Source organism: Staurois parvus, unplaced genomic scaffold, assembly GCF_062004578.1.
Source record: "Staurois parvus isolate SC_StPar_1 unplaced genomic scaffold, SC_StPar_1.0 ptg000390l, whole genome shotgun sequence".
Lineage (NCBI taxonomy): Eukaryota > Metazoa > Chordata > Amphibia > Anura > Ranidae > Staurois > Staurois parvus.
The window spans coordinates 8,445,828-8,473,030 of NW_028318186.1; the positions used below are offsets into that span (position 1 = coordinate 8,445,828).

A 27,203-nucleotide genomic window follows, 5' to 3' on the forward strand; every position below is an offset into this window, starting at 1 on the left:
ACTATTTTAAAGACTGTGTGTGGCCTTGCCCATATATTTTTGGCAAGTTGCTTATTCTCCGACCACAGCTATATTCATCCAAGAGCAGTGGCACTGGAGAGTCTCTGTCTCACCTGTCAAAGCTGAGGAACGCTGCACAGAAGACCACCAAGAGTCCATGGACTGGGTCCATGGTTCTACCGCAGTTTGCTCTGATAAGCTTTTTTACTAACTAGAGAATAAACTGCAGGGAGAACATAGTGAAGTCCACACCAGGACATCTCCCCGAAAGGTACTTTTATACAGATCAATGAGAAGAACACAAGCTATTTAGCTACATATTACATTTTATTGGTAAAGCAATACAAAGCCATGTTACAGATGTACAATGCACATTTAATGTCAGCATAACATCCAGCAAAACAACCGATGGGTCATGTTCTGGTGAGCCACATACAATAGATAATCAAATGCATTTAATGTATATCTGAGAATAAAAAAAGCTAATGTCTTTAAATACAAGTGTAGCAGTGTCTTAAAATAATAGTCCTTTAAATATTTACCTGTGTACTAAACATAATATGCCTGTATTGCAGTATGATAAACATAAATTACAACTCATTATAATTAAAGAAAATTCCGGAACGTATATGTAGAAAATGCTAGGAAGAAAACATCTGAAAACAGACACAGGAAAGACAAAATCATTTTATTTGAAAATGTTTCGAAGAAACACGTGTTTGCTACTGTTGAGGAAATGGAGGAACATGTTAAAGGGAATAACAGCTTCAATGTATTAACACTTTCCAGCATAAATGAGCACGCTCTCTCATTATTTAATATATATATATATATATATTACACACATATATATATATATATATATACATATATACATATACACACACACACACATATATATATACATATATATATACACACACACACACACACATACATATATATATATATATATATATATATACACACACACACACATATACATATACATATATACACACACACACACACACACACACACACACACAGTAATTATATACAAACCCACAATTTTTATTTTCAAAATTAGTCTTATATTGCAAGTGCTGTAAATCTTTAAATTCACCTGAAAACACCTGGGCAATGTGACTGCATTTAAAATCATTACAAATGGATGGTATTATACGAGACAAAATGAAAATGCCATTACTTCTAGGTGTTTTGTGTTTCCTCCAATTTTACAGTAAAAATATACTTTTTGAAGAACTGTATACAAAAGTTCACAACTGGTTTACCATTAAAATAAAAATTGAAGCTCACAGCTAATAATAATTTTCACTAAAAAGGAATATAAGCCCCACAATGAGCCCATTACTATAATTTCATACTTTTCATCTTGTTGCATATTTTAGGTCACAACATAAAAGTAATGTTTTATGACCTTCAAAACGGGCATAATTTTATAGTTACCTATAATATGCCACAATATAAGGATCATTTTTTTTTTGTTTAATAAAATGTATTTTATTTTATAAAAATGTTAAATTCCAGTGCTAAATGTCTCCGTTGTCTCCGTTTAGGGGTGAAAAAAATGAGAAATACTATTTTGGGCAATTACCAATTTCCCTGCTAAACTCACTAGGGGCCAATATAAATCATATCAGTAGCAGAGAAATAAAGGTCTCCATTATGCAACATTTCACACATCTACTGTACCCTGTATGATACATAGTTACACATAAGGAAAATATATATCTAGGTAAAAATTGGGTCATTTTACAGTTTGTACATTAAAAGTCTCAACCAGCTTTGCACAATATATATGTGAATGGTAATAACAGTAAAACAATACATATTTGGATCATATATTAACATGTATCCTAACAAGACTAGCAAATATTACACTGCAGACTTTCAATTTAGATATAAAGGAGTTAAGAACACACAACAGACATACATGTGTTTCCATTTATGTCAAGAGCCAGAAACCAATTCGTAGACCTTGAAAATATCACAATCATATTTGAATAGCTATTATCTTAATATCCACACTGCTAAAAGGAGATGAGATGGTCTCCGCAAACATACAGTTTAAAATGGTCCTTGTCTTGTTTCCCACAAAGAACATCAACCTTTAAACCAAGAAGAACCTTCGGGGATAATAGAACTGTTAAACTAGAACATAATTATGATTTTACCATGTGTGAATTTGTGTTTAATTGGAATGTCTCCTTGAAACCTGCAGTAATACAGATTTTATTATACACATCAAAATCTGACTTATTTGCTTTGATGAATGCTTCCTAGGTTGAATAGGTAAATGAGTGATATTAAAACAAATTGGGGATACTGTCCTTGAGAATGTCTACTGGCTGCTACCAGCTTCCAACAATGGAGAATTTTCAGTCAAGAAACAAAAATTACCATCATTGAGTCTGACTTATGTATCAAGAACAAACACATCATGAAATCTGTATGTCCCTGATGACGGAAAAAGATGGCTTGTACTCAGCAGGGGATTAGTAGGTTCTTATTATCAGGAGCCAAGTTCATCGGTTGATGCTTTTCATACAAAACTGCTATTCAGGTTTAACTCCTTATGTGAAGATTAAGCCAAATCTTACATTTTGTTACTAGAAAAAACAGCACAGAGCAAGTTCATATAAGAACAATATAAAGCCTGATAATATGCCTATTTTACCAAATACATACAGCTTCTTGTCCAACACATGGCCATTAATAAAAATGTAAGTTCTATAACAGAATTACATTTTTCATATTGATTTTTTTAAATGCTACAAAATCAATATACAAAAGTACAAATATTAAAACAAGTCTTTCAAAAAAGCTGCAAAATGAGTTTCAACTCATTTTATTTCCCCGTAAAATTAAGCTACAATGTGGCTGACATGACAAACAAAATTATTTCTAATAAGTCAAATGTAGCAGCAAATAAACTGAAATGTACTTACTCAAATAATTTTCAACAATAGCTTCACAAACTCCATTTTTCATGATCAGATCCCTTAAATGCATACAGTAGTAACACATTTTGATTAACCTCCCAGATGTAGATATGTATTTGAATGAAAACAGAGGTTTTTCATACATTTAAGCCATTTTTTGTTAGCAAATGACTTGTAGTAAAGCTCAGTCTGAAGACTTCTAGACTTTAGAACGTGCAATTTAAGGACACAAGGAAACCATGCAATTAACACAAAGTGCTATTTTGGAGTGCTTGGAATTTTCACAGTGTGCATTTGCTTTGAAAGCAAATGAATAATGTAGCACAAAATCAGATTTTGTGGACACGAACAACGTTAAACCCTGATAGGAGTCTCACCACAGACCACCATTGCGCTCCTTGTAAAACTACAATTACAAAGACATTGTTTCCCGATTAAAGGATACCTTATGCTTTTAAAATGAGTAAATATAAATGTAAGCATATGTACTGGCTGTACATTTTAAACAAAATATATAAAATCCTCGTTTTTTAGGAGCTGGTTGGAAGAATATGTACACTGCGATACAACCTAGTTGTTCTAGTTAGAAGTTTTGTGTTTGTGTCATAGTTAATACAGACCTAATTAAGACTTTTCCAAAAAGTTGTTCTACAAGGGCCCAGTATACTTTGACCCTTGGAGAATGACAGTTGCTGGTCACATTTTTGTCACTATAAATGTCACGGGTTCATTAAAATTTACTCAAGGCTTCCAAAGACATGAATATTAGTGCCTAACGTGCCCCTACTTGTTACAAGTTTGTATATTTTTCCATTTAAATACAATTTTTTATTCCAAACATTTGTGGATTTTTATGTGTTTTGGAGTGGTTTTTACACAGATGGGATTGTAATAATTTTAACTAGATTATTTTCAGTTTTAAATGAAAATGTGCTCAAACAAAATAATTTTTGCTTTACAGTGTATGGAGTGACCAACTGTTTTATTCCAGCATTCATATTATTTTATCCTATTATCAAGTGATTGCTAGAATTTAAAAAATGGTGTGTAAAGCATTGAAATGAATTAAATAAAAACTTGGGTTAAAAAAAAAAAAGGACAAGACTAACGAAAATATTTGTTTTCCTAGTTAAGGCAGGCTACAGTTGTAGCAAGAAAATAATAATCTTAAATATAGTTAATTTATAGTTTTAAAACATTTAATTAGAAGCACGGCACCACCTGCTTGGAGTTTGCATGTTCTCCCTGTGCATGCGTGGGTTTCCTCCGGGTACTCCGGTTTCCTCCCACACTCCAAAGACATGCTGATAGGTTAATTGGATCCTGTCCAATTTGTCCCAAGTATGTGTATGTATGAATGTAAGTGAGGGACTTTAGATTGAGGGTTAGGGACTGATGTAAATGTACAATATATATGTAAAGCACTGTGTAAATTAACGGACCTATTATAAGTACCTGTAATAAATAATAATTAAATAAGCAGTAGCTCTACTGTCCCAGTTTGCCATGACTATGTGGGGCAACTCACAATAGCCCATTCCAGAAACCAACCACTTGGATCTTCGTGCATCACTATTAATTATAACTGATTTATGCAGTTATTGCATAAGAAGAAACATTGTCCAAAAGTCATATCTTGTATCAAGGTTGGTAAACAGGTTTGTCTTTATGTTTGAGCATCCAATTCTTCCAGCCAAACTGCAAAAAGAATTGGACATTCACCAGTAACATCTAATGACTAGTATACCGTGTATTTCAATACATACGGCAGATCTGTAAGAACACTGTTTACAGTCATAGTATTTTGCCATAAATTCATTTTAGGTATGTCAGTGGCAATGAAACCACAGAACAAAGCAATGTGTGCATCCAAAAAAAAAACAAAACAAGAACACTTCAATATAACTATCAAAATGAACTTAAAAATAGACACAGAAGAGTTTTATAGGAAGAAGAAATTCATATTTAATATTTATTTTCAGGAGAATTGTCAATTTCAAAATTGTTCATATCATTTTACACCTGAATTCTCTTTCTATCAATGATTCCATGAAATATTTTATCAATAGATTTCCCAAATTTGTCATGTTCTATTTTGATAATTTATCAACTGGCACAAACAAGTGATGTGAGGACTAACAGGCTAGACCTGGAATGTTCAGTCATATTCCATTCTTGTACACTTTTCTCCCTACTCAATGACTCAAATGGAGTTTAAAGAAAAAACATTTATTTTTGTTTTCCTGTACAGATAAAACAGGCAAAGTTAGTTTTGTCTGTAGTAGGCTTGGCAAACCCAGCGAAAAGTCTGCACCTGAACAAAGTACTGAACCCCAATAACGTTTATGGGAGCTGTATCTTAGTTTTTTTCTGTCTTATTCGAGGCCAAATTGCAAGGTTTTAATAAACGGTATGCGTAGCTGGACATTGCCATGGGGAACATGAATCAATGCAAAAGATATACAGAGAGGAGAAATACCTAGTGCTGGATGCTTACATAACGCAGCTTGAGGTAAGTAGAAAAGGGACCTTAGAAAGATTTTTTTTTCTAAAACCAAAAGTGAGAGAGAGGGGGTATGCGTGAGAGGGTGGTGGGTGAGAGGCTGGCTGGTTAAAAGAGAGGGTTGGGAATGAGGTTCATTTAGCCCAGAATTGGTCTTTAAAAGAGATGGTTTTTTGCTTTTCTTTTTTTTGGACAGTGGACAGTGATCTGTCATTTAGCAATGGTAGCACCAGTGCCACTAAATGACAGACCCCTGTTGGCTTTTATTTGCAAACAAAGAGGCAAAGCAACTTGGGTGATGTCATTAACCAAATATGGTCATGACCAGATTGGGCCAATGACATATCCAGCATTTACATACAGAAGCTAACTGGGGAACTGTCATTTGTGATGAGAGTAACAGCAAGTGAACATCGTGGGGTGAGGCAGGTCATTGTGTCAGCGGGTAAACATGATTGGCATAAATCTACATCGATGGATGATGTGTTTACCATTTACGATTATTATTGAGTAATATTGATGATGATCCACTGTTCCCGATAATATTCACCTGTCACTAAACACATAACAAATGACAGATCCCTTACTGGTTGCTGTATTTCAGCAAACTGTCCAATGCTGTGGGCAACATCACTGACAAAATATACAGATTTAAAAATAAAATCAGTTTTCAAGTACCTGAGTAATTTAAAAGTACGTTCCCACTTTGTACAAAACAGCTCTCCATCAGTAGTTATCCTCCTACTATATCTACGGCTCCTTCAATTTAACCTACTTTTTATTACCTCCTCTCCTCTGCCTCTTAGGGGGCTCTGTCCTCGGACCTTCTATTCTCTAGGTACACTTCCTCTCTTGATCAATTGATAACCTTCTATGACTTCCAATACCATTGCCATGCTGATGACACCCATATCTCTCTCTCTTCAGTCCCCTTTTGCATTAATAATTTATTAAGGGACTATTCACACTATGTGCAGTTATCTTTGTTTTTCTGCACTGTATGAACACAGGTAACTGAGATTTCAAATAAAATACAATAGTTTTCTTTGTGGCATGTTCACACTACAATGCTGAGTTTATATGCGTTCAAAAGATGTGTGTTAAAAATGCAACATACTTGCATTTTGTCGCACATAAATGCACCTAAACTCAGGTAATACAAAATACACCTTTAAATTATATTAGGCAGCAAAAAACACATTAAAATATGCATGTACACCTGCATAAAACCACACATAATCGCACATAAATCTGTACATAAGCATCTTTAAATGCACTTAAAACCGCATGTGACTGCAGGCCAACAAAGATGCATTTTTATGACATCACAGTGGGAATAGGCCCTGACTGACATTTCAGTATGCATGGCATATCACTTCCTAAAATGCAATCTTTCCAAAACGGAGCTCATGAGCTCACATGCCTTTTACCTAACCAATGACACCACCAAGTTACTAATTCACTCACTCTCTTATTATCTCTCACCTCAACTGCCTCCTCGTTGGCCAACTTCTACACAGGCTATCACTCTTCACTCTATCACAAATGCTGCTGCCAGATGAAAACATACCAGATCTCTACGGGGAAAAATATCATGCTGGATATCTATACTGATATGGACTGGTTAATGTGTTAGGAATGTAAGGCTGCCCCATCGTTTGATGGAAATAAAAATTATCAACCAATAGAGGATTGAATTCACAACCCAAAAATCAAAGTGAAAAAATGATGCGGTAGGCTAGTCCATTTTACTGAAATTTCATTGCAGCAACTCAAAATGGTCCTCAGTAGTTTGTATGGCCCCCACATGCTTGTATGTATGCCTGACAATGTCGGGGCATGCTCCTAATGAGATGACTGATGATGTCCTGGGGTATTTCCTCCCAGATCTGGACCAGGGCATCACTGAGCTCCTGGACAGTCTGAGGTGCATCCTGGAGGCGTGGGATAATATCCCAGAGGTGTTCTATTGGATTTAGGTCAGGTGAGCATGGGGGCCATTCAATGGTATTAATTCCTTCATCTTACAGGAACTGCCCGCATACTCTCGCCACGAGGCCGGGCATGGTCATATACCAGGGGGAAGTCAGGAACCACTGTATCAGCGTAGGGTCTGAGAATGGGTCCAAGGATTTAATCCCGATACCTAATGGCAGTCAGAGTGCCATTTGTCTAGCCTGTAGAGGTCTGTGCTTCCCTCCATGGATATGCCTTCCCAGACCATCACTGACCCACCACCAAAACAGTCATGCTGAACGATGTTACAGGCAGCATAACATTCTCAACGACTTCTCCAGACCCGTTCATGTCTGTCATATGTGCTCAGGGTGAACCTGCTCTCATCTGTGAAAAGCACAGGGTGTCAGTGGCGGACCTGCCAATTCTGGTGCCCAATGGAAAATGCCAATCGAGCTCTATGGTGCTGGGTAGTGAAAACAGGGCCCAGTAGAGGACGTCAGGCCCTGAGACCACCCTCATGAAGTCTGTTTCTGACTGTGTGGTCAGAGACATTCACACCATTGCCCTGCTGGAGGTCATTTTGTAGGGCTCTGGCAGTGCTCATCCTGTTCCTCCTTGCACAAAGGAGCACATACCGGTCCTGCTGATAGGTTAAGGACCTTCTACAGCCCTGTGCAGCTCTCCTAGAGTTAACTGCTTATCTCCTGGAATCTCCTCCATGCTGGGAGACACAGCAAACCTTCTGGCAATGGCACGTACTGATGTGCCATCCTATAGGAGTTGGACTGCCTGTGCAAACTCCGTAGAGTCCAGGTATTACATCATACTATCAGTAGTGACACTGACCCTAGCCAAATGCAAAACTAGTGAAAAACAGTCAGAAAAGATGAGTAGGGGAAAAAAAGTCAGTGGCCTCCACCTGTAAAACGATTCTTGTTTTGGGGTTTCGTCTCATTGTTGCCCATCTAGTGCACCTGTTAATTTCATTAACACCAAAGCAGTTGAAACTGATTAACAACCCCCTCTGCTACTTGACTGACCAGATCAATATCCCAGGAGTTTAAATGACTTAATGCTATACTCTGATTAAAAAGTGTTCCTCTAAAATGTTTGAGAAGTGTACTAACAAGGAAAGCCATCCACAACTCTGTCCTGAGCTGCATTACCAACCTCACCTCAAAATATCACCCAAAACATCCTCTACACTATTCTGCAGACCTCCTGCTCTATCTACCTCATCACCTTCTCCCATGTTCCCTTCCAGGACTTCTCTAGATCCTCTTACTACCTCTATCTGCCCTTAGGCAATCCCTGAAATCCAACTCTTCAGGGAAACCTATCCCACCCCAATCAAACACCTGAACCTTTACATTCTCTATCAACTCAAGCTCAAATATCACTTGCCTCTCCCTCTTACTGCAGTGCAAGGTCCTCCTAACCCTCTTGTTTTAATTTGTATAACATCTGCACGGTGTCCTTTAATATTGTAAAGCACCAAGCAAAAAACTGTTGGTACTATTAAAATCCTGTGTTGTTGTTAATAATAATAATAATAATTATGAAACAAATAAATCAGTATTTATATATTAGGATTCCCAGATTGTCTAAGCTCTCAGGACATACTTTCACCTGTAAGACTTGACATCTAAGCAACTCCAAGCATCCTCCAATAGAAGCTTTGAATATAAAAGACATCCTTCTTGATTGCTATCTAGATATCCATAAGCTCTGCCCCTGTTCCATATATTTCAATGGCTGGACCTGATGTCTAGCTGCTAAGGCACCAATCACAATAATATGGGGTGCAGGAGGGGGCTGACTGTGTTTGTCATGCATTCAGTATTTCAGCTGATATGAACATAGCATACACTCGTTTCCTTTAAGTGCAATACCATAGCAACCATCTTAAATTCACACCAGTTCATGATGGATTCCAGTGAGTTACTGCCCTTAAACTAAGACTGCAGCAAAGAAAAACAAGACTAAAAAAAAAATAGCCCATTACCCAATAATCTAAAAAAAAAACAGCCTTTGCTGCAATATTTAACCTCAATTCAAAGATTTCTCCAACAGAAGTTTTTTTCTGCTGTTAGATGCCCTCAGTCTGCCATCATTCAACCCACTTCCCCTGAGCCCAAGGTTGCCCTGGACCTATTCCAGCCTGTGACTGGACAGTGAAAGGAGAAGCACAGTGATGAGCTCATCCTTCTGTCATTTCAATCTCTCCTCCTAACAGGACATGAACTGGTTGGCTTCTTGTGCTGCTTCTTCCTTTTACACGCCAAGCCTTCTGTATAGGCACTGTAGGAGACTAATATCAGGTCACATTCAGGTACATACACTGCTTTTATTTAAACAGTACACTTCATGTTTTTGTTTTCTTACGGAGCAGGGAGAGGGATAGAATCTCCAACAGTGGTCACAATAACAGAAAATAATACATTTCTTCACTGGAGAGGAGACACAGGAAACAAATCAAATATTAAAAAATTTCTAACGCTCTCCACTCTATCCAAAGTTAAAAAAAAGTCATGACCACTTAGACAGGGGTATCCAAACCTACTAGACTTAAGGTGACCCCAACTGTGGTCACAGGCAGTGGAAATGCCCCCGCAACAGTGCGCCCATGACCAGTAGGAGGAGGAATAGTATCTCATCACTGGTACTAGTGGGAATCATAGTGCTCCATCATTGGTATCAGTGGAAAGAATAGTACCCCATTGTTAGTTTCAGTGGAAGGAATTTGTCCCCATCATTGGTGCCAATGAGAGTAAAAATACCCCACTGTTGGCAGTGGAAGGAATGATGCCTTGTTGGTGTCAATGGGAGGAATAGTGTCCAAAGGGCCAGATGAAGTCAAGCAAAGGACTGCAATTGTTGAGACCACGGATTTAGGAAGCAAAAAATTCAACACCTCTTCTGGCAGAATTCACCATACAAGGGCTCATTGACCTGTAATGAGCCTCACCTGAATGTAAATCTTGTAAAGCAACTCAGACTCTTAAAGCTTAAATATGGGCACAGACCCCAATCCTTGCCCTCCCCCTCTTTCCAACCTAACCCCCCCTTTCTTTCCAACCTAACCCCCCCCTTAGAGAATTTAGGGCATCCTTTAGAAGACAACAAAATAACATACTTTTTCTTCCAAGCGTCTATGGTGAGGTGATTTCAAGGGGCCTCCTACCTTCCTCCTCTGGCAGTAGGCAGATCCTAAATTCTGCAGAGAGGAGATTACATACTGATGTGGTGCAGCTCTCTGCAGCATTTTCCTCTGTGCCGAGATGGTTGGAAGAGCCTTGACAAGCCTAGGAAGTGGATTGAATGACACTGGAATTCTGCAAGGGACAGTGCCAGATAGGAAAAAGTATAGCAGCCAGAGGTTTTCTTTTGTTATTTTTACGAAGATGTGGGGGATTTATTTAACTTTTACCTAAGAATTTAGTCCCAACTTCACATTTCTAAAAAATGTATTAAAACAGTGGCACTGTGTTTTTAATAAAAAAATTTAAAAAAATGCATTCTGTATGCAATACCCTTCACCCTGATACTGTCCCCCAAAGAGTCACAGCTCTCCAACCCAGCTCCTTGACACACATTCTGAGGGAGCTTCATCATACCAGTCAGGGCTCACACTATACACAATCAATGCCCAACCCAACCATAAGGGAAAGATCAGACAAAGTTCACTTTATTTCTGTAGGCACCCTGAAATTTCACTGCAGATCATTTTTTCCAGCTCTGTTAGTTGCAAAACAATGCCTATGGTCTCTTTGAAGAGATTTTTCCCTACTTCCTGTGTTCAAGAAAAGTGTGTTTCTGTGCATGTTTCCCACACCGCAAAGGAATATGCTGCCATTTGCAGATGGGTGCGGGTGCCAATAATTCTTAATGGCACCCCAAACACACCAAGCAAACGCGTGGTACTACAGTGCCATGCTGTTTGGTGGGGTGCAATTTAAAAAGTTGTGCTTGCCATACTTTTGCGTGTTCCAGAGCACTGGGCAGCCTATTGAAATTAATGGACTGGCGGAACACACAGTAAGGCTACGTTCACACTAGCGTTGTGTGCAGGCGGCAGAGAGGCGTTTGGGAAGCGTTTTCACCGCTTCCCTAACGCCTCTGCCAATTCTGCACATTACAGCACATGGTGCTGTTCTAACGGGAGCTTTTGCGTCAGGTCGCGGCAAAACGGACGCCTCTGGTCGAGTCAGGAGGCTTTGAAGCCTCCTATTCTCGTCTATGGTGCCGCTCCGCAAACGCCTGCGGTTGCAGGGCGTTTGCCGAACGGTAACGCCACTCAAACTGCATTATAGGCGTTTGTGGGGCGTTATTAACGCTCGGCAAATGCCTAGCAACCGCCGCTAAACCGCGCATGCGGCGTTTGCCGAGCGTTAAAAAACGCTCCGCAAACGCCGGACCAACGCTTGCCAAACACTATAGGGGCGTTTGGCAAGCGTTGGTAAAACAGCCAAGTGTGAACGAGCCCTAAAGCAGGGAGAACTTCCCTAAATATTCCTAGAGCAATACAAACTCAACACAGTTTCTAATCCTTCGCCAGTCCACAACAAAAATGTACAGCTGTCTGTGTTTCATTTAGGGAGATTTCCCTTCACTTCCGGTTCTAACACTCAGTAAACAGAAGGGCCAGTTCACACAAGTACATCCTTTTTGCAGTTTTGCACGTTCCCTCTCGTTTTCGACAGCCCATACACTTCAATGAGCTGCCAGACGCCTGAGAAAACACAAAAAGTAATGTATGAACAATTTTTAAAATTGCGCCACATGGTAGTGCAGTACCATGCAGTTTGGTGGCTGCAAACAGACCCATGTTTGCCAGATGCATGGGAGCGCCGGTAACAATTGATGATAACCGCACACATATACAGAGGGCAGTGTGTTCGCATGTGACATCGACACTACAAGTGGCGTATACAGGCTCTAAAAGAAAATATTCTTAATAGGGACACAAACAACCACTAAAACACAACATGGGTTTTAACACTTCTATTAAACCCAAAATAAAAAAAGGCTGAGGCAGAACAGGATATAAATTATACCAAGAGGATCCTACCCAATCATTTCCAGCTGTAGTATCCTGGAAAAACTACTCAATTTCTTGTCTCATACTTTGTAATAATTTTTAAATCCATGAAGAAGAGACACCTGATAACGTGCAATAGTTCATTTTTTCTTTTGAACTGTTAACCAAAGCATATCTTTCATAGCTTCAAGAATGGATTGAATGGATTGATTTTCCTGTAATTATGCCTTAATTTGCCCTCCCTGCCTCCTCCCATGTCAGTGACTCCAAGTCCACATCCGTCCGATAGTGGGCGTCATTAAGTTTCATTTTTCAAACTTTAACCACTTCCCACCAGAAGATTTGCCCCCCTTCATGACCACGCCATTTTTTTGCTACTCGGCGCTGCACTATTTCAACAGGTAATTGCGTGGTCCTGCAATGCTGTACCCAAACGAAATTTAAGACCTTTTTTTCACACAAATCGAGCTTTCTTTTGGTGGTATTTGGTCATCTCTGCGGTCTTTTACTTTTTGCGCTATAAAAGACCGAAAAAATTTTTTTTAAAAAACACAATATTTTTCATTTATGGTTCTAAAAAATACCCAATAAACTCAAGGTTAGTCATAAATTTAGGCCAAAATGTATTCTGCTACGTCTTTGGTAAAAAAAAAATCTCAATAAATTTATATTAATTGGTTTGTGTGAAAGTTCTAGCATCTACAAACTATGGTATATATATTGGAATTTACGTCGCTTTTACTTTCTTACTGCCCATCATATATCTTAAGGTGCTAAAATGCCAGGGCAGTATAACCCCCCCCCCCAAGAGACTTTTTTTGGAAAGTAGACACCCCAAGGATTTTTGCAGAGAGGCATGTTGAGTCTATTGAACATTTTATTTTTTGCCATACATTTTTTGAAAATACAACTTTGGTTTTTTCTTTTTTACACAAAGTTGCCTACAGGGCACTTATACCCCCTTCCTGCCCAGGCCAATTTTCAGCTGTCAGTGCTGTCACACTTTGAATGATAATTGCGCGGTCATGCAACACTGTACCCATATGAAATTTTTATACTTTTTTTGAGACAGATAGAGCTTTCTTTTGGTGGTATTTAATTACCTCTGGGTTTTTTATTTTTTGCTAAACAAACCAAAAACCACTGAAAATTTTGAAAACAAAAAGTTTTTTCTTAGTTTTTGTTATAAAATTTTGTAAATAAGTGATTTTTTTCCTTCACTGATGTGCACTAATGAGGCTGCAGTGATGGGCACTGATAGGTGGCACTGATGGGCATTGACAGGCATCACTGATGGGCACTGAAAGGCAGCACTCATGACACTGATAGGTGGCACTGTCGGGCACTGATTAGTAGCACTGATAGGTGGCACTGATAGGCGGCACTGCCGGGCACTGATTAGTAGCACTGATAGGTGGCACTGACTGGCACTGATAGGTAACACTGAAAGGCAGCTCAGATGGGCACTGATGTGCACTGGTAGGCACTGATATGTGGCATTGATGTGGCACTAATAGCTGGCACTGATAGACACTGACAGGTGGCACTGCTGGGGCTACACAGATCATCAGGGCACACTGATCATCAGTGTCCTGATGATCAGTGTACATGTCCCCTCTGAGTAAAGCAGATTACTGGCTCTCCTCTCAAACTGTCAGCATGACAGTTCGTGAGGAGAGAAATGCTGATAACCGGCATTTCCCTATTTACATGTGATCAGCTGTGATTGGACACAGCTGATCACATGACCAAGCCAACAACTTCGGCTCTGTTGACCGGTGATCCGCAGCGCACCACCGATCGCCGCGCGCTCCCGGAGAGCGAGAGAACCGCCTTGCGCCCGTCATTACCTTATATGGTGGGCAGGAGGTGGTTCATGATATATTGCTTATGCATGCCATGGGTATATGTGGAATAACCCCCCCCCCCCCCAAAAAAAAAAAATTTCAATCTTTTGAGAAAAATAGAATTTTAATGCACAAAAACACAATATATTGCCCAATTGTTTGATAAAATATAAAAGATGATGTTATGCCGAGTAAATAGATACCAAACATGACATGCTTTAAAATTGCGAATGCCCGTGCAATGGCAACAAAGTCCATACATTTTTATTATTGATAGGCGATGCTTTAAAAGCCTTTACAGGGCACCAATTTATATTTACACAGAAGGTGAAGTGCTAGAATAACTGCCCTTGATCTGACGTTCGCGACTATACCTCACATGCATGGTGCAACTGCTGTTTACATACCGACACAGGGTCAACACTTGCGCACACAGGGGGCAAGGGTGCTTTTTTTTTTTTTTTTTTTTTTTTTAGTTATTTTGATTTTTTTTTTAATTATTTTTACACTCCCTTTTTGGGGGTGATCAGGGATTTTTTTTTTTTTTACACTTTGCTTTGCAGGAGAAATAAAGATAATTTCTCCTGCAATGCAAAGCTTTCTGTCATGAACCTAACTCATTCATGCACTGTCATGAATGAGTTATGTTTTTGACAGCTCAAGATATTAATCTGTGATTGGCTGGAGCTGGTCACGTGGTACAGGGTGCTGTAATTGGCCCCATGTATCATGTGACAGCTGTGGGCCAATCACAGGTCACTAGGAAGAAAGGTAGAGCTGTTATGAATGAGATTAATAACAGCTTTGCTTACATTGTGATCATGTGATCGCATAGCGATCACATGATCACCGAGTCCCATTCACCAGGATCTTCATTCCACAGTGTCCCCCGGGCGTGGATCGCCCCCCCTGTGTCAGTACAGCCAGAGCGACGTACGGGTACGTCGCTTGGCCTTTAGCTGCCGCCCAGCCACAGTACATTGGGGGCGGTCGGGAATTGGTTAAAGGAAACCTTTAATCAATACAAGTTTAGAAAACTATTCCTAAACCCATGCAGCAGAAGCCCTAATGCGCCTGCTCCTGACTCCCATCCCCTTGATTGGTCGTTTTAGGCTAGCCATATATTAATAGAGTTGTGTGCAAAAATGTTCATTTCTGGAACATTTGTTCAATTACCCAATGGATAAAGGGTTAAATCAAAATCGGTGTATGGCCAGCTTTAGGGCCTGAAAAACTCAAAGCAGAACCTAGACCAAAACTCGAGCTACGATTACGCCTTCTGACCCCCATTTGTTTGCAGCATTTAAGCTTTGGGGTTGGTGAACCAGGTGACTAACTTCTCAGCCACTGGATTTGGGGAGGAAAGCAGGAATTCCTTACATGCCCAATACTAAAAGTACAAAGACAAGTACAAGTTCTAATTCTGTAGGACAGAAGATATTTTAGAGAGTCTCCTGCAAAACTTGAAGGCTAGTTTTCTAAACCTGCAGTGAAGATTTCTGTATTTTGAAATAAAAGAAAACTGATATTTGAGCTATCATATTCAAGTTCAAATCCCTAACAGGGCACTACCTGCATGGAGTCTGTATGTTCTCCCTGTGCTTGTGTGGGTTTCCCCAGGGTAATGTGGTTTCCTCCCACAAAAAGACATGCTGGTAGGTTATTGGAATATGGCCTTTACGGTTTACTCCCATGGTTGTAAATAAAACGGCACGCACATCAATTACCAGAGCACATATTAGAATACTATATATAAATAGAGACAAGGACAATGGGTTTGTTATCCCCTGAGGAAGTAACGTGACTCTGTGACACAGCGTGTTGGAAGGAGCTTATGACGTCACGTCGCAAACCTGAAGTCTATGGGCCACTGTGAGCCATTCCTATACAGTTGCTTGTATCCTGATATGCACTAGTTATAGTGCATTATAAAAGTTGGGTTTTATATGTTTGGTCGATATTTAAAAAAAATAAATATATATATATATTTTTTTTTTTCATTTTTTTTTTCACATACACACACAGAAAGCACTACATGCATTACCTTCTTTGAGCATCCCATACACTTTCATCAGGGGACTCCCGAAGATGGAGATGGATTGGAGTATACCCACATGAAGTGATGGTTATCATTCCTGGCACACCAGACATGACTTAAAGAGAAAGTGCATTTGACCTGATGATAATTGGGTCTAACTAGAAGGAGAGAGCATTGCCACATTAGTGACGGGCTTTGTACATTAAGAGTTAAAATGATGCACACGCACATTCACAGAAACAGTACAGTAATTTCAGCACAAGTGGATGGAAAATAATGGACATATACTTGAAGTAAAAGTCCTTCAAATATTAATATTAATTTGTTAAAAATAATTGATTGGATGCACAAGATTATAGGATTTGTGTTATTACGTAAGTGGGTTTTGAAAGCACTTTCTTGGTTTGAGATTTGCACTAATGTTAAAGATATGTTTTATTGTCATTTAAATTTAGTATACATTATACTGCGCAGCAATGCTGAATATATTATGTTTGTTACTCGTGGGAACAGTGTCTGCAGTGGTGTTTAAGTGATTAACCAGTTAATTTGTTTTATAAGGTTTGGGGTTTAATTTTTTTTTTTTTTGGGGGGGGGGGGGTTACATGCTGGTAGGTTAGTTAACTCTTGTCTCTATTGGCCCTAGCATGCGTTGTATGCAAGGTGTGGATCTTAGCTTCTAAGCTCCTTGAGGTCAGGGACTGATGTGAATGCACAGTATGTGAAAGCGCTGCATACATTATTGGAGCTATATAAATAACTGAAATAAATAAGTCTGTACGTAGAAAAGAAAAAAAAAAAATTTTATTAATACAAAGGTGTACAGTAAAGTGACTCCTGTGTGTACGCGCTCTCTCCCTCTCTCTGTGTATGTGTGTGTATATATATATATATTTATTATTATTATTTATTTCAGGTACTTATATAGCACTGTCAATTTACGCAGCGCTTTACACACACATATATATATATATATATATATATATATATATATATATATATATATATATTGAACATTCACATCAGTCCCTAACCCTCAAGGGGTGTACAATCTAAGGTCCCTAACTTACATTCATACATATACATATTAGGACCAATTTAGACAGGATCCAATTAACCTACCAGCATGTCTTTGGAGTGTGAGAGGAAACCCACGCAAGCACAGGGAGAACATGCAAACTCCATGCAGGATGCGCCATGGTCGGGAATCGAACCCATGACCCATTTACTGCAAGGCAGAAGTGCTAACCACTAAGCCATTGTGCCGCCCATATATATATATATATATATATATATATATATATATATATATATATATATATATATATATATATATATATATATATATATATATATATATATATATATATATATTTATACATACACACACACAGTATACGACTTTGAAAAACAGGTCAGGAACTGATGTGAATGCAAAAAATGTGAAAGTGCTGCATAAATTGTTAGCACTATTTAAACACCCAAAATAAAGTTTATATGCAAAACACAATTTAATTAAGGCCTCTTGCACACAGTATTGATGTTTGAACATCAGCATTTCTGGATGTAATTTCAGCATTTGTTTTGTGCATATTCGTTCGTAATATTGCACACGTGCGCATTCTCGCATATAATATATTCCTAGGCAAAATCTATTAATATTTGTTCTCATATGCACATACCTGTGAGCACCGACACATTACTGACCAGGAACGCACATTTTTCTAATTTTCTTTCTGTTTACTCAAGAATACGCAGTGCTTATGTGAATGTATGTACAGGTACATTGTAAACAATGAGCTGCATTTTAGATCAGTAAAGAAAATGCTAAACTGAGCTTTTTGAAGCTGCAGTGTGCAAGAGGCCTAATGCAAAAGTGTACAGTAGAGTGACTTCTGTGCGTCTCTCTCTCTCTCTCTCTCTCTCTCTCTCTGTATATATATATATATATATTTGAAAAATAGTAAAATAGTGCCCCCTTTAAAGGTAACGAGTTGCCGTGCTAGCGTTACTCTGGCAAGGCTGCATTTCTATGTGGTGCCATAGTACACTCACAGGTCACTGCTAACCTAGGCCTAACAGTGCAGAACACATCACAGGAACAGCACATAGCAGAAGTGCTGATTCAGAGTAAAGAAAGCCGGTTTACCAGGTGAACAGACACACATCTTTGCTTAGGCAAGAACAGAGGTCTGCCCAGAGTGGGTGACTTAGACAGACATGATTTCAACTCTGCAAAGGAATCTCCAGGCTTGCACTTCTCTGACAGCCAATTACACAAACCAAGCTTAGCAACCAGACCTCAAGATGAAAGGTTGAAAACAAATATATATCGTACAATGAGTTACAGATTCTCACACTCTGGTACACAAGGAGCAAAAGAAAAACACACACCCCAAACTCCAGTAAATCCAAAGCAGACTTTTGGGTATTAGGCTCAAACCGATGTGGATTATTATAAATCATTACTCCTGCTCGGGAATATTATGTGGCACTAGTGTCAGTTTAATTTGCTCTCCTACAGACAATAATAAACTCAGAACAAACTAGAGGAAATAAGAATGGCATAATGACTGCGACTGGAACAGTACATGGTACAACATTAGTTCTGTGCTCCATATGCTGTTAGTTGTACAGGAGTTTGAGCTCAGGCTGAATTTGTACTCTCTCCAAATCCTCATGAGTCAGAAAAATTAAAAAGCTATATCCTTCTGGATGCCAGGAAAGGCCTTACCACGATCCTTTTGTCAAAATAAAAAAAAAAAAAAAAAAGGGAGAGAGAGAGAAAGCCACAGTGGAAGGCTGTCCCACATTGAGAGCTCTGATGTCATCAACCACATGATTCTGCCTCTCCAGTAACGTTGCTTGCAGAAAAAAGGAGTTTTAAAAGCTTTTGCTTTTTTGGATTGTGTGAATGCTTCATTCGCCTCACAAACAACCACAGAACCACAAGTGCGGTGCAAACTTTCTCCAGGAGGACAGCACGGAGCCTCTGGTTTTTAAATGGTTAATCTCCGCAGGTCACTACCAGTCTTCAAAACCATCATTGTCAGTAAGTACTCTTTAACCACATTCTATGCAGTAATAATAGTCTACCATTCTTCCTTACCGGGTCATGTGTGGGGGGTTAATGTCTTCTGCCTGAATTAGAAAAGTGTCTTGCATATCTTATAGCATACATTCACTGGAACTATGACAATCTAAAATACAGAACAGCAATAAGGTTCCACTATCCTGTATGACTGTAATCTGCTATATTTGCAGTTTGAGGCTTCAAAAGGAGATATCACTGCTGGGACATTAAAAAAAAAAAAAAAAAAGAAAAGAAACCATTGAACCAGAAAGACGCCAAGACCAGAGAAGTCGCAGCGGACGGGTATGGCGTCAAACAGCCTTTTCAGCTCCGTGACACCGTGTCAGCAAAACTTCTTCTGGGGTAAGTGCCTAATCTGACCAATCATGACCTGCACTTGTTTACAGGATCCCAAGCAACAGGTTACATGTCAATGATAGGCGGGTTTAAAGGGTCAAACACTGCCAGAGCAGTGGGCCACAGGCTCCTCTTGTTCCATCATTTCACAGGACACAAAACACAACCCACAATTACTCCAGCACACACACAAAACTTTACATCATCTCATACATCCTGCAGCGCACAGATTAATATATTTTTAAAATCCCACCTACCTGCTATAGGAATATTGTTAGAGAATCAGAGACGTTCAGGCTCGGCAAGAACTGCTCTTAAAAGATGTGTGCCAGGTGAAGTACCTGGAAAGGTATTTAAATACTCTGAGGGCAAAGTTATATACAGAGCACAGTCTATTAAGTCACCTAATCATTTCAACAAGCAGCTCACTTTAAATTCCCGTCCTACTTCCAGGCACCCCACTGTTTAAAGGAAATTAGGAAAAATAGGACTTAACCGCAGCGGCCCTAAAACACATCACTATATTTGATGCACTGTTAGCTGAGCTGCTATTTGGCAAGACCACTTCTATGCTCAGCCTCACACAGCTATAGGTAAAACCTGTAACTGCAAGACTATAGAACACAGACTTGAATTCACCTATCTCCAGAATGTAAAGCAGAATAATGTCCAGAAAAGGTGCCAACGTTGCCCAAACCAGTAGCCGATGTCCGCAATGCCAAATCCACCTTGATTTCCACAACAGTTAGCAAAGATGTCAATGAAAGACAAAATAAAACAGAAGCACAAATCACATAGACAGTTAGCTGCCATACACAATATAAAAATACACTAATGCAGACTAAAATAAAAAAAAATTAAAAAAACAGAACATGATAAAAAAAAAAAGTGCACAACATGATAAAAATGTGCACTTGGTAAGACTTCATTAAAAAATAAATACATGCAAAAACAACAAGAAAAAAAAAAATACAACGCGCAGAAATTCGGCATCTTTTAGTGCATTCTTTTTATACACCTCCCCCACCGCCTGCAAAGCTGCGCATATCCAATTTATTCATATTTAATATTTCTGTTGAGAGACACCATTAAACTATACAGAAAACCTGTGACAGGTTGCTAGAATAAACGGATGTCCCTTTAAATAATGCCCAACACGGAGTTAAGACTTCATTAAAAAATAAATACATGCAAAAACAACAGGAAAAAAAAAATACAACGTGCAGAAATTCGGCATCTATAGTGCATTATTTTTATACACATCCCCCACCGCCTGCAAAGCAGCGCCTATCCAATTTATTCATATTTAATATTTCTGTTGAGAGACACCATTAAACTATTCAGAAAACCTGTGACAGGTTGCTAGAATAAAAACGGATGTCCCTTTAAATAATGCCCAACACAGAGTTAATGTGGCAACGTCTCACACAGTGAGCAACTTCTGCATCACTGTGGCAATGACAAAATCCTGAATTCTTCCTTATGACAGCGCTGGAAACACAGCTGAAGTACAACGCTGTGTTCATTCTAGCTGAATCATCTTTTGACAGGGCTGTGGGCATTATTAGCTGGTGATCACTTACAATATTTTCTGAATCCTGTCCATGAAGAAAAAAGGCTTGCACTGGCATCGGAATCACTAGCTCTCCCTTCTCTTTCTTCTTAGATGCTAAAAGGATAATTGCACTAAATACAAATAAAAACATGTGAGCCCAGCAGTGCCTTCAGAGAGTAATACCTGGTGGCAGGGATACTACTTAGCCCTCCTACTCCTGCTTTTCAATTGGCTGCCTGGAAGCACATTTGAATACAGACTTCCACAAGCATGGCTAGCAGAGTGTGATTACGCTGCGGAGCATGAGGAATGCTTAACACTGCTGACACACAGATGTTCCATTGTCCTTCCTTAATTCTCTATTATTCCTAATGGCTTTCATTTGAGGAGAAGGATGCCGATTCAAGATTGCAGTCACAATTTTCAGGAGTAGCAGCTGCTTCTGACGCTGAAAGAATCAGTAGTGGTCAACAGTTTGCTGCAAAAGGCAGCTACGTTGTTTTACAAAAAAAAAAAAAAAAAAAACGTCAATTTCGAACACTGATTTTTATGAATGAAGCAGTCCATTTTATAAAAGAAAACAGAGGAAAGAAATTGTATTAATGAATTGCTGCGGAGAGTGTAGCCAGACCACAATATCCCTCTGTTTACAAGAGGAAACACAGTTTACATGTATAGAGATATTTGTTTTCTCTCGTTTCTCGTCAACTTCCAGAAGAGATTAAGGGAAATTCAGCTGGCTAGAGAGAACTTAACGTATCGGACTGTCGGATTAATTCACCTTCTTCGGGGGTCACAGAGCAGTAATATTGATATACAAAAGAAAGAATAGAGATTTCCTTGGGGAAGTTGAGTTGTTAACCCATTTAAAGTAATGTTCAGGCTTACCATCTGGACTTGACGATGAACACTGAATAAAAAATATAAAAGAGAGCACCAGGACAGTTATAAATCCTTTGCAGGCTGAAATAGTTTAGTCATTTTTCCATTAATAGGTGTATACTTCTTCTCGAGTGCCTATGATTTATAATGCATGCTCCTGTTCTTTTTACTGTTGTGTGTGGTGAATGATCAAGATCACGTTGGTTTTTAGTCTGAGCTGGTTTTATAAATGCGTCCTCATGTATCGTCACAGCTGAAACTTTATATACTATGCATTCATTCAGGACCTACATGATTATGTACTGAATGCTTGCTTAAAAGCATTCTGTCTTGAACGCAAAGATTGCTTTGAGGATTCAAATGAGGCCACTTGTGAGATGAAAGTGTAACTTTCCCAGTCTGACCTGTGTATATTTTTCCTGCCTGTCAGCCTTTTAAACCTGAGCCTATAGTTTGTTTTCATTGCAGCAATTGGACTAATTGTTGGGCCTACTTCTGAAAAGGAGATTGTATCTGATGGATCTGTCTTTTCCACTAAGCATGTTTGTCTGCAGCCACAGTTTATATTGAAGCTGCTCTCTTCAGCTGGGCCTACTTCACACTACAGTAGAAACAGACTTGTAATTTGCACATTTCATATATGAAGAAATGGCATAACCCGAGACAGAAAAAAGTAATCCAAAGTGGGCATAGGATGAGAAATGGCATTGGGAGAGGTCACCTTCATGAAAGCGGAATGTCAAAAGGATCAGTTAATATCTATATCAGATACTACAATTTAGAGAAATTCCCAGTTCAATTATGATCTGTAACTGCATATCAAATTATAAAATTGTAATTAGGGCCCACTCACACTTCTGCATTTAAAATGTACATTTTTTAATATACAGGATGCAAGGTAAAGTTAAATTTCCATTATTATTATTATACAGGATTTATATAGCGCCAACAGTTTGTGCAGCGCTTTACAAAATGTAGACATGACAGTTACAATACAATTTGGTACAAGAGGAAACAGAGGGCCCTGCTTGTTAGAGCTTACAATCTAGGAATTCTTTTTAAAACTTTATTATTTACTTTTTTATTTTACTCAAGAAAAATGCAGGATTGAAACAGTTGTGAAATGTGCTACAGTCCAACCATCTCAACACTCGGTAATCTTCCTTCTATTTACAATACTTCAGACCGGCAACAAGTCCGAACAAAACGTTTATATTAGGGTTCTTTAAAATCCATAACAAACACTATTCTGGAATTCTACAGTGCAGTCTAGAGGAAAAAAGGGAAAGGGGAGACATGACTGAAACCTTTACATACATGATAGAGGGGAATAAGGTTCAGGAGGGCAGTATTTTCAATATGAAACCAAGATCAAGAACATGGGGACATGACCTCAAATTAAGAGGAGGAAAGTTCAAAACTAATCTCAGAAAGTATTATTTTACTGAAAGGGTAGTTGATACTGGAACAGACTTCCAGTAGAGGTAGTGAGTCAGTCAACAGTAAGTGGCTTCAAACATGCTTGGGACAAACATAGATCTATACTCACAACAAGAAGTAAAAAGGGCAGACTCAATGGGCGACTTGCTCTTTTTTCTGCTGTCACTTTTCTATTTTTCTAAAGTCAGTCTAGAATTGTTTTTAATTTATTCGGAGATGGTGCTGTCCAAAAATATTGCAATTGTACTGTTTGTTTGTTTTTTTAATATGTTTTTAGTATTTAAATATGGTGATTTTTGTATAAACTTTCTAGAAAGAAAGGGAGAGGGTTCTTCACACTGGATTTATACTGTTCCATGTGCATGCAGCATGTGAGGCATCTTCCATACTGTTCCATGTGCATGTGAGGTATCTGCCATACTGTTCCATGTGCATGCAGCATGTGAGGTATCTTCCATACTGTTCCAATTGCATGCGGCATGTGAGGTATCTCCCATACTGTTCCATGTGCATGTGGCATGTGAGGTATCTTCCATACTGTTCCATGTGCATGCGGCATGTGAGGTATCTTCCATACTGTTCCATGTGCATGCGGCATGTGAGGTATCTTCTATACTGTTCCATGTGCATGCGGCATGTGAGGTATCTTCTATACTGTTCCATGTGCATGCGGCATGTGAGGTATCTCCCATACTGTTCCATGTGCATGCGGCATGTGAGGTATCTTCCATACTGTTCCATGTGCATGCGGCATGTGAGGTATCTTCCATACTGTTCCATTTGCATGCGGCATGTGAGGTATCTTCCATACTGTTCCATGTGCATGTGGCATGTGAGGTATCTCCCATACTGTTCCATGTGCATGCGGCATGTGAGGTATCTTCCATACTGTTCCATGTGCATGTGGCATGTGCGGTATCTCCCATACTGTTCCATGTGCATGCGGCATGTGAGGCATCTCCCATACTGTTCCATGTGCATGCGGCATGTGAGGCATCTCCCATACTGTTCCATGTGCATGCGGCATGTGAGGTATCTCCCATACTGTTCCATGTGCATGCGGCATGTGAGGTATCTCCCATACTGTTCCATGTGCATGCGGCATGTGAGGTATCTCCCATACTGTTCCATGTGCATGTGGCATGTGAGGCATCTCCCATACTGTTCCATGTGCCTGTGGCATGTGAGGCATCTCCCATACTGTTCCATGTGCATGCGGCATGTGAGGTATCTTTCATGCATAGATGTAAATGGGCCCCTATCCTGCAGTGCCTATATATAAACCAGCACCATAGGAAAGAACGTTTTTTCTGCTTGACATGCAATTTAATTCAGCAAAATGCATGAGTTTTGCTCCATTAAAACCAACATTTGTAAATAGGCCCTCAGTATTTTGTGCAAAACACCTACATTATTATCTAAGGGATATGAGTATTTGTCAAAACGCTGCAAAGCTGCCACTTAGAGGACCCTTTAGCAAATGTACTGGATGAAAACACAGACATGAGAACAGAGTGGATTACTAAAATGGCACAGATCTTATGTGCAGGTGCTCACGCGTTCAACTTCCCCAAAAAGTGCTCACGTGTGAACAGGTTCTTAATATAAGCTGAATTTGCTGCCTATGAACATTTTCAGTAATTGGGTCAAAACCTCTAAAATTGTATGTGTGAAAAATGGCAAATGCTATTACCTAGCGTGTCCAGTATTTGCAAAGTGTTAGTGGTCATAGAAGACAGCAGTGATACTGTGCAAATTTTCATTAAATTCAATGGTACAAAGCAAACAATTCATATATTATTTTAAAAAATGTGTCTGAGAAAAGAGCCAACACTTACTATCCATTCGTTACTAGGTGGTCTTATTAAGCTAAATTATCACCAGGGTTCTGTGGATTGTTAACAAAGAGGTGGAGGGGATTTTAAAACTATGTTATAATAACAGCTTTTTTTCTAGAATGATGCAAGACCGGCCATTTATTAGCCAGTATTCTGTAAGAGTGGACAAACATCTCAGTACTACAAAAGCAACCAATATTTATTTTTCAATCACTTTGTTTGATTTAAGACATATCAGTCACTGTTTCCGATCTCTAACACCTTGGAAAGTAGCAGAAATATTGGATACTGCACTTACTCTATACTAATTACTGCTATTACCAATAGTTCATTTAAAATAGTTGGAAAATTATTTTAACCAATATTTCCCATCCTCATCAATCACCAGTGTTCACTTTTGTATCTACACGCTTGTCATTCTTCAAATTGATTGAAAACTTACCCCATTGCAAGATCAAATTGAAATTGTAGTTATGTATTATTTTTATATTTCAGGTACTTCTATATATCAATTTAAACTGAGCTTTACATATATATTAAGCATTCAAATCAGTCCCTGTCCTCAAGGAGCTTACAATGTAAGGTCCCTAACTCACATTCATACATATTGTATACATACTATTTGTATTATTTACCATTATGAGAAATATAATAAACATCTAGAGTCTAGAGCATATTAAAGTCTGGAATCTGATCCATGTACAAATTTATAATTTCATTTCTCTATACAAAATTCTTTATGACTGTGCTCTTTCAAAGCTGGGATCTCAGTCATTATGTCACAAAATTTAGCCTAACAAAGTAATAAAAGAGTTAAAAAAAAAAGGGCATATGAATATATGATAGATGCAGCCCTTCCACTATATCCAAATGTAATGATTGATAGGTCATCCTCCACACAGGAAGAATAACAAAAAAGGTTAACAAGTTTCGAACCACACTTAACAAATTGCATATAAGATAAGGGAAGAAAAGCCAAAGCTGAAATGGTCATATTTCTGTGGAATTTAAGTACACTTAAACAGGAAATCAAAATATTAAATCACCAGCGTTCACATTTTTTGACTGCCAGGGAAACCCAAACAAGATATATATTCGCACAGTAAGACTCTTAGCAAAGAAACAATTTGGTCTTAACGCAGGCCAGCTACACTTATATAGAAAAATTGCACAATGCCTAGGAATGAAATAAATGCCTAATATACAATTTCACACTTTTGAAAGTTCATGAAAATATAAAGAAAATATACAGTTCAGTGCAAAAGAAATGTAAAACCAATAACATCAATGTCACTTAAGGCTCTGGAGAGTAAATACCAAATTCAGTTCTTTTAAAGTTCAGTATAGATTCAGTGTTACGTCTATTTGAAATTAAATCTGTAATATAGATCAATGGTAGTACTTTATGCAATATATTTTTACTATATATTAAATTCTAAGTATTCAAATATATTAAACACAACAAACATAAGTGAAAACTGTACTCCATTTAATCTTTATAAAACACAGTAAAGCAATAACATAAGCTAGCATGATCTAACCCAGCAGGTCTCGCATTTCAAGCTAACAAATGATTGTCTAAAATAAATGGCAAACACATCACTTGAAGTGTATCACCTTCATCTCTTTTATCACGTCCCTTGGAATAAACGCATATGTATATCACTCTAAAACGGCTAGTTCCAAAAGGCAATGACACATCAACGACCTTTACAAATATGGTAT

The 27,203-nt window shown here is 38.6% G+C and overlaps 2 protein-coding genes across 5 annotated transcripts in view; one reads left to right on the forward strand and one right to left on the reverse strand.

Annotated features, from left to right (window-relative positions):
- Positions 1–27,203, reverse strand: part of SUPT3H (SPT3 homolog, SAGA and STAGA complex component) — a 692,202-nt gene that overhangs the window by 575,783 nt on the left and 89,216 nt on the right. The window contains exon 1 of one of the 3 annotated variants that reach the window (XM_089686065.1): positions 21,347–21,477. The exons of the other annotated variants lie outside the window; for them this stretch is intronic. Coding sequence (XP_089542191.1) covers positions 21,347–21,369 — 23 coding nt within the window. The 5' untranslated portion in view covers positions 21,370–21,477. Of the gene's footprint in view, positions 1–21,346; positions 21,478–27,203 lie in introns of those variants that run through there. 3 annotated transcript variants of the gene reach the window in all.
- The window catches only part of RUNX2 (RUNX family transcription factor 2), a 292,530-nt gene continuing 284,577 nt past the window's right edge, over positions 19,251–27,203 (forward strand). For both annotated transcript variants that reach the window (XM_089686062.1, XM_089686063.1), the window contains exons 1-2: positions 19,251–19,385; positions 19,598–19,769. In XM_089686062.1, the coding sequence (XP_089542188.1) occupies positions 19,712–19,769 (58 nt within the window). In that variant the 5' untranslated portion in view covers positions 19,251–19,385; positions 19,598–19,711. The remainder of the gene's footprint in view (positions 19,386–19,597; positions 19,770–27,203) is intronic.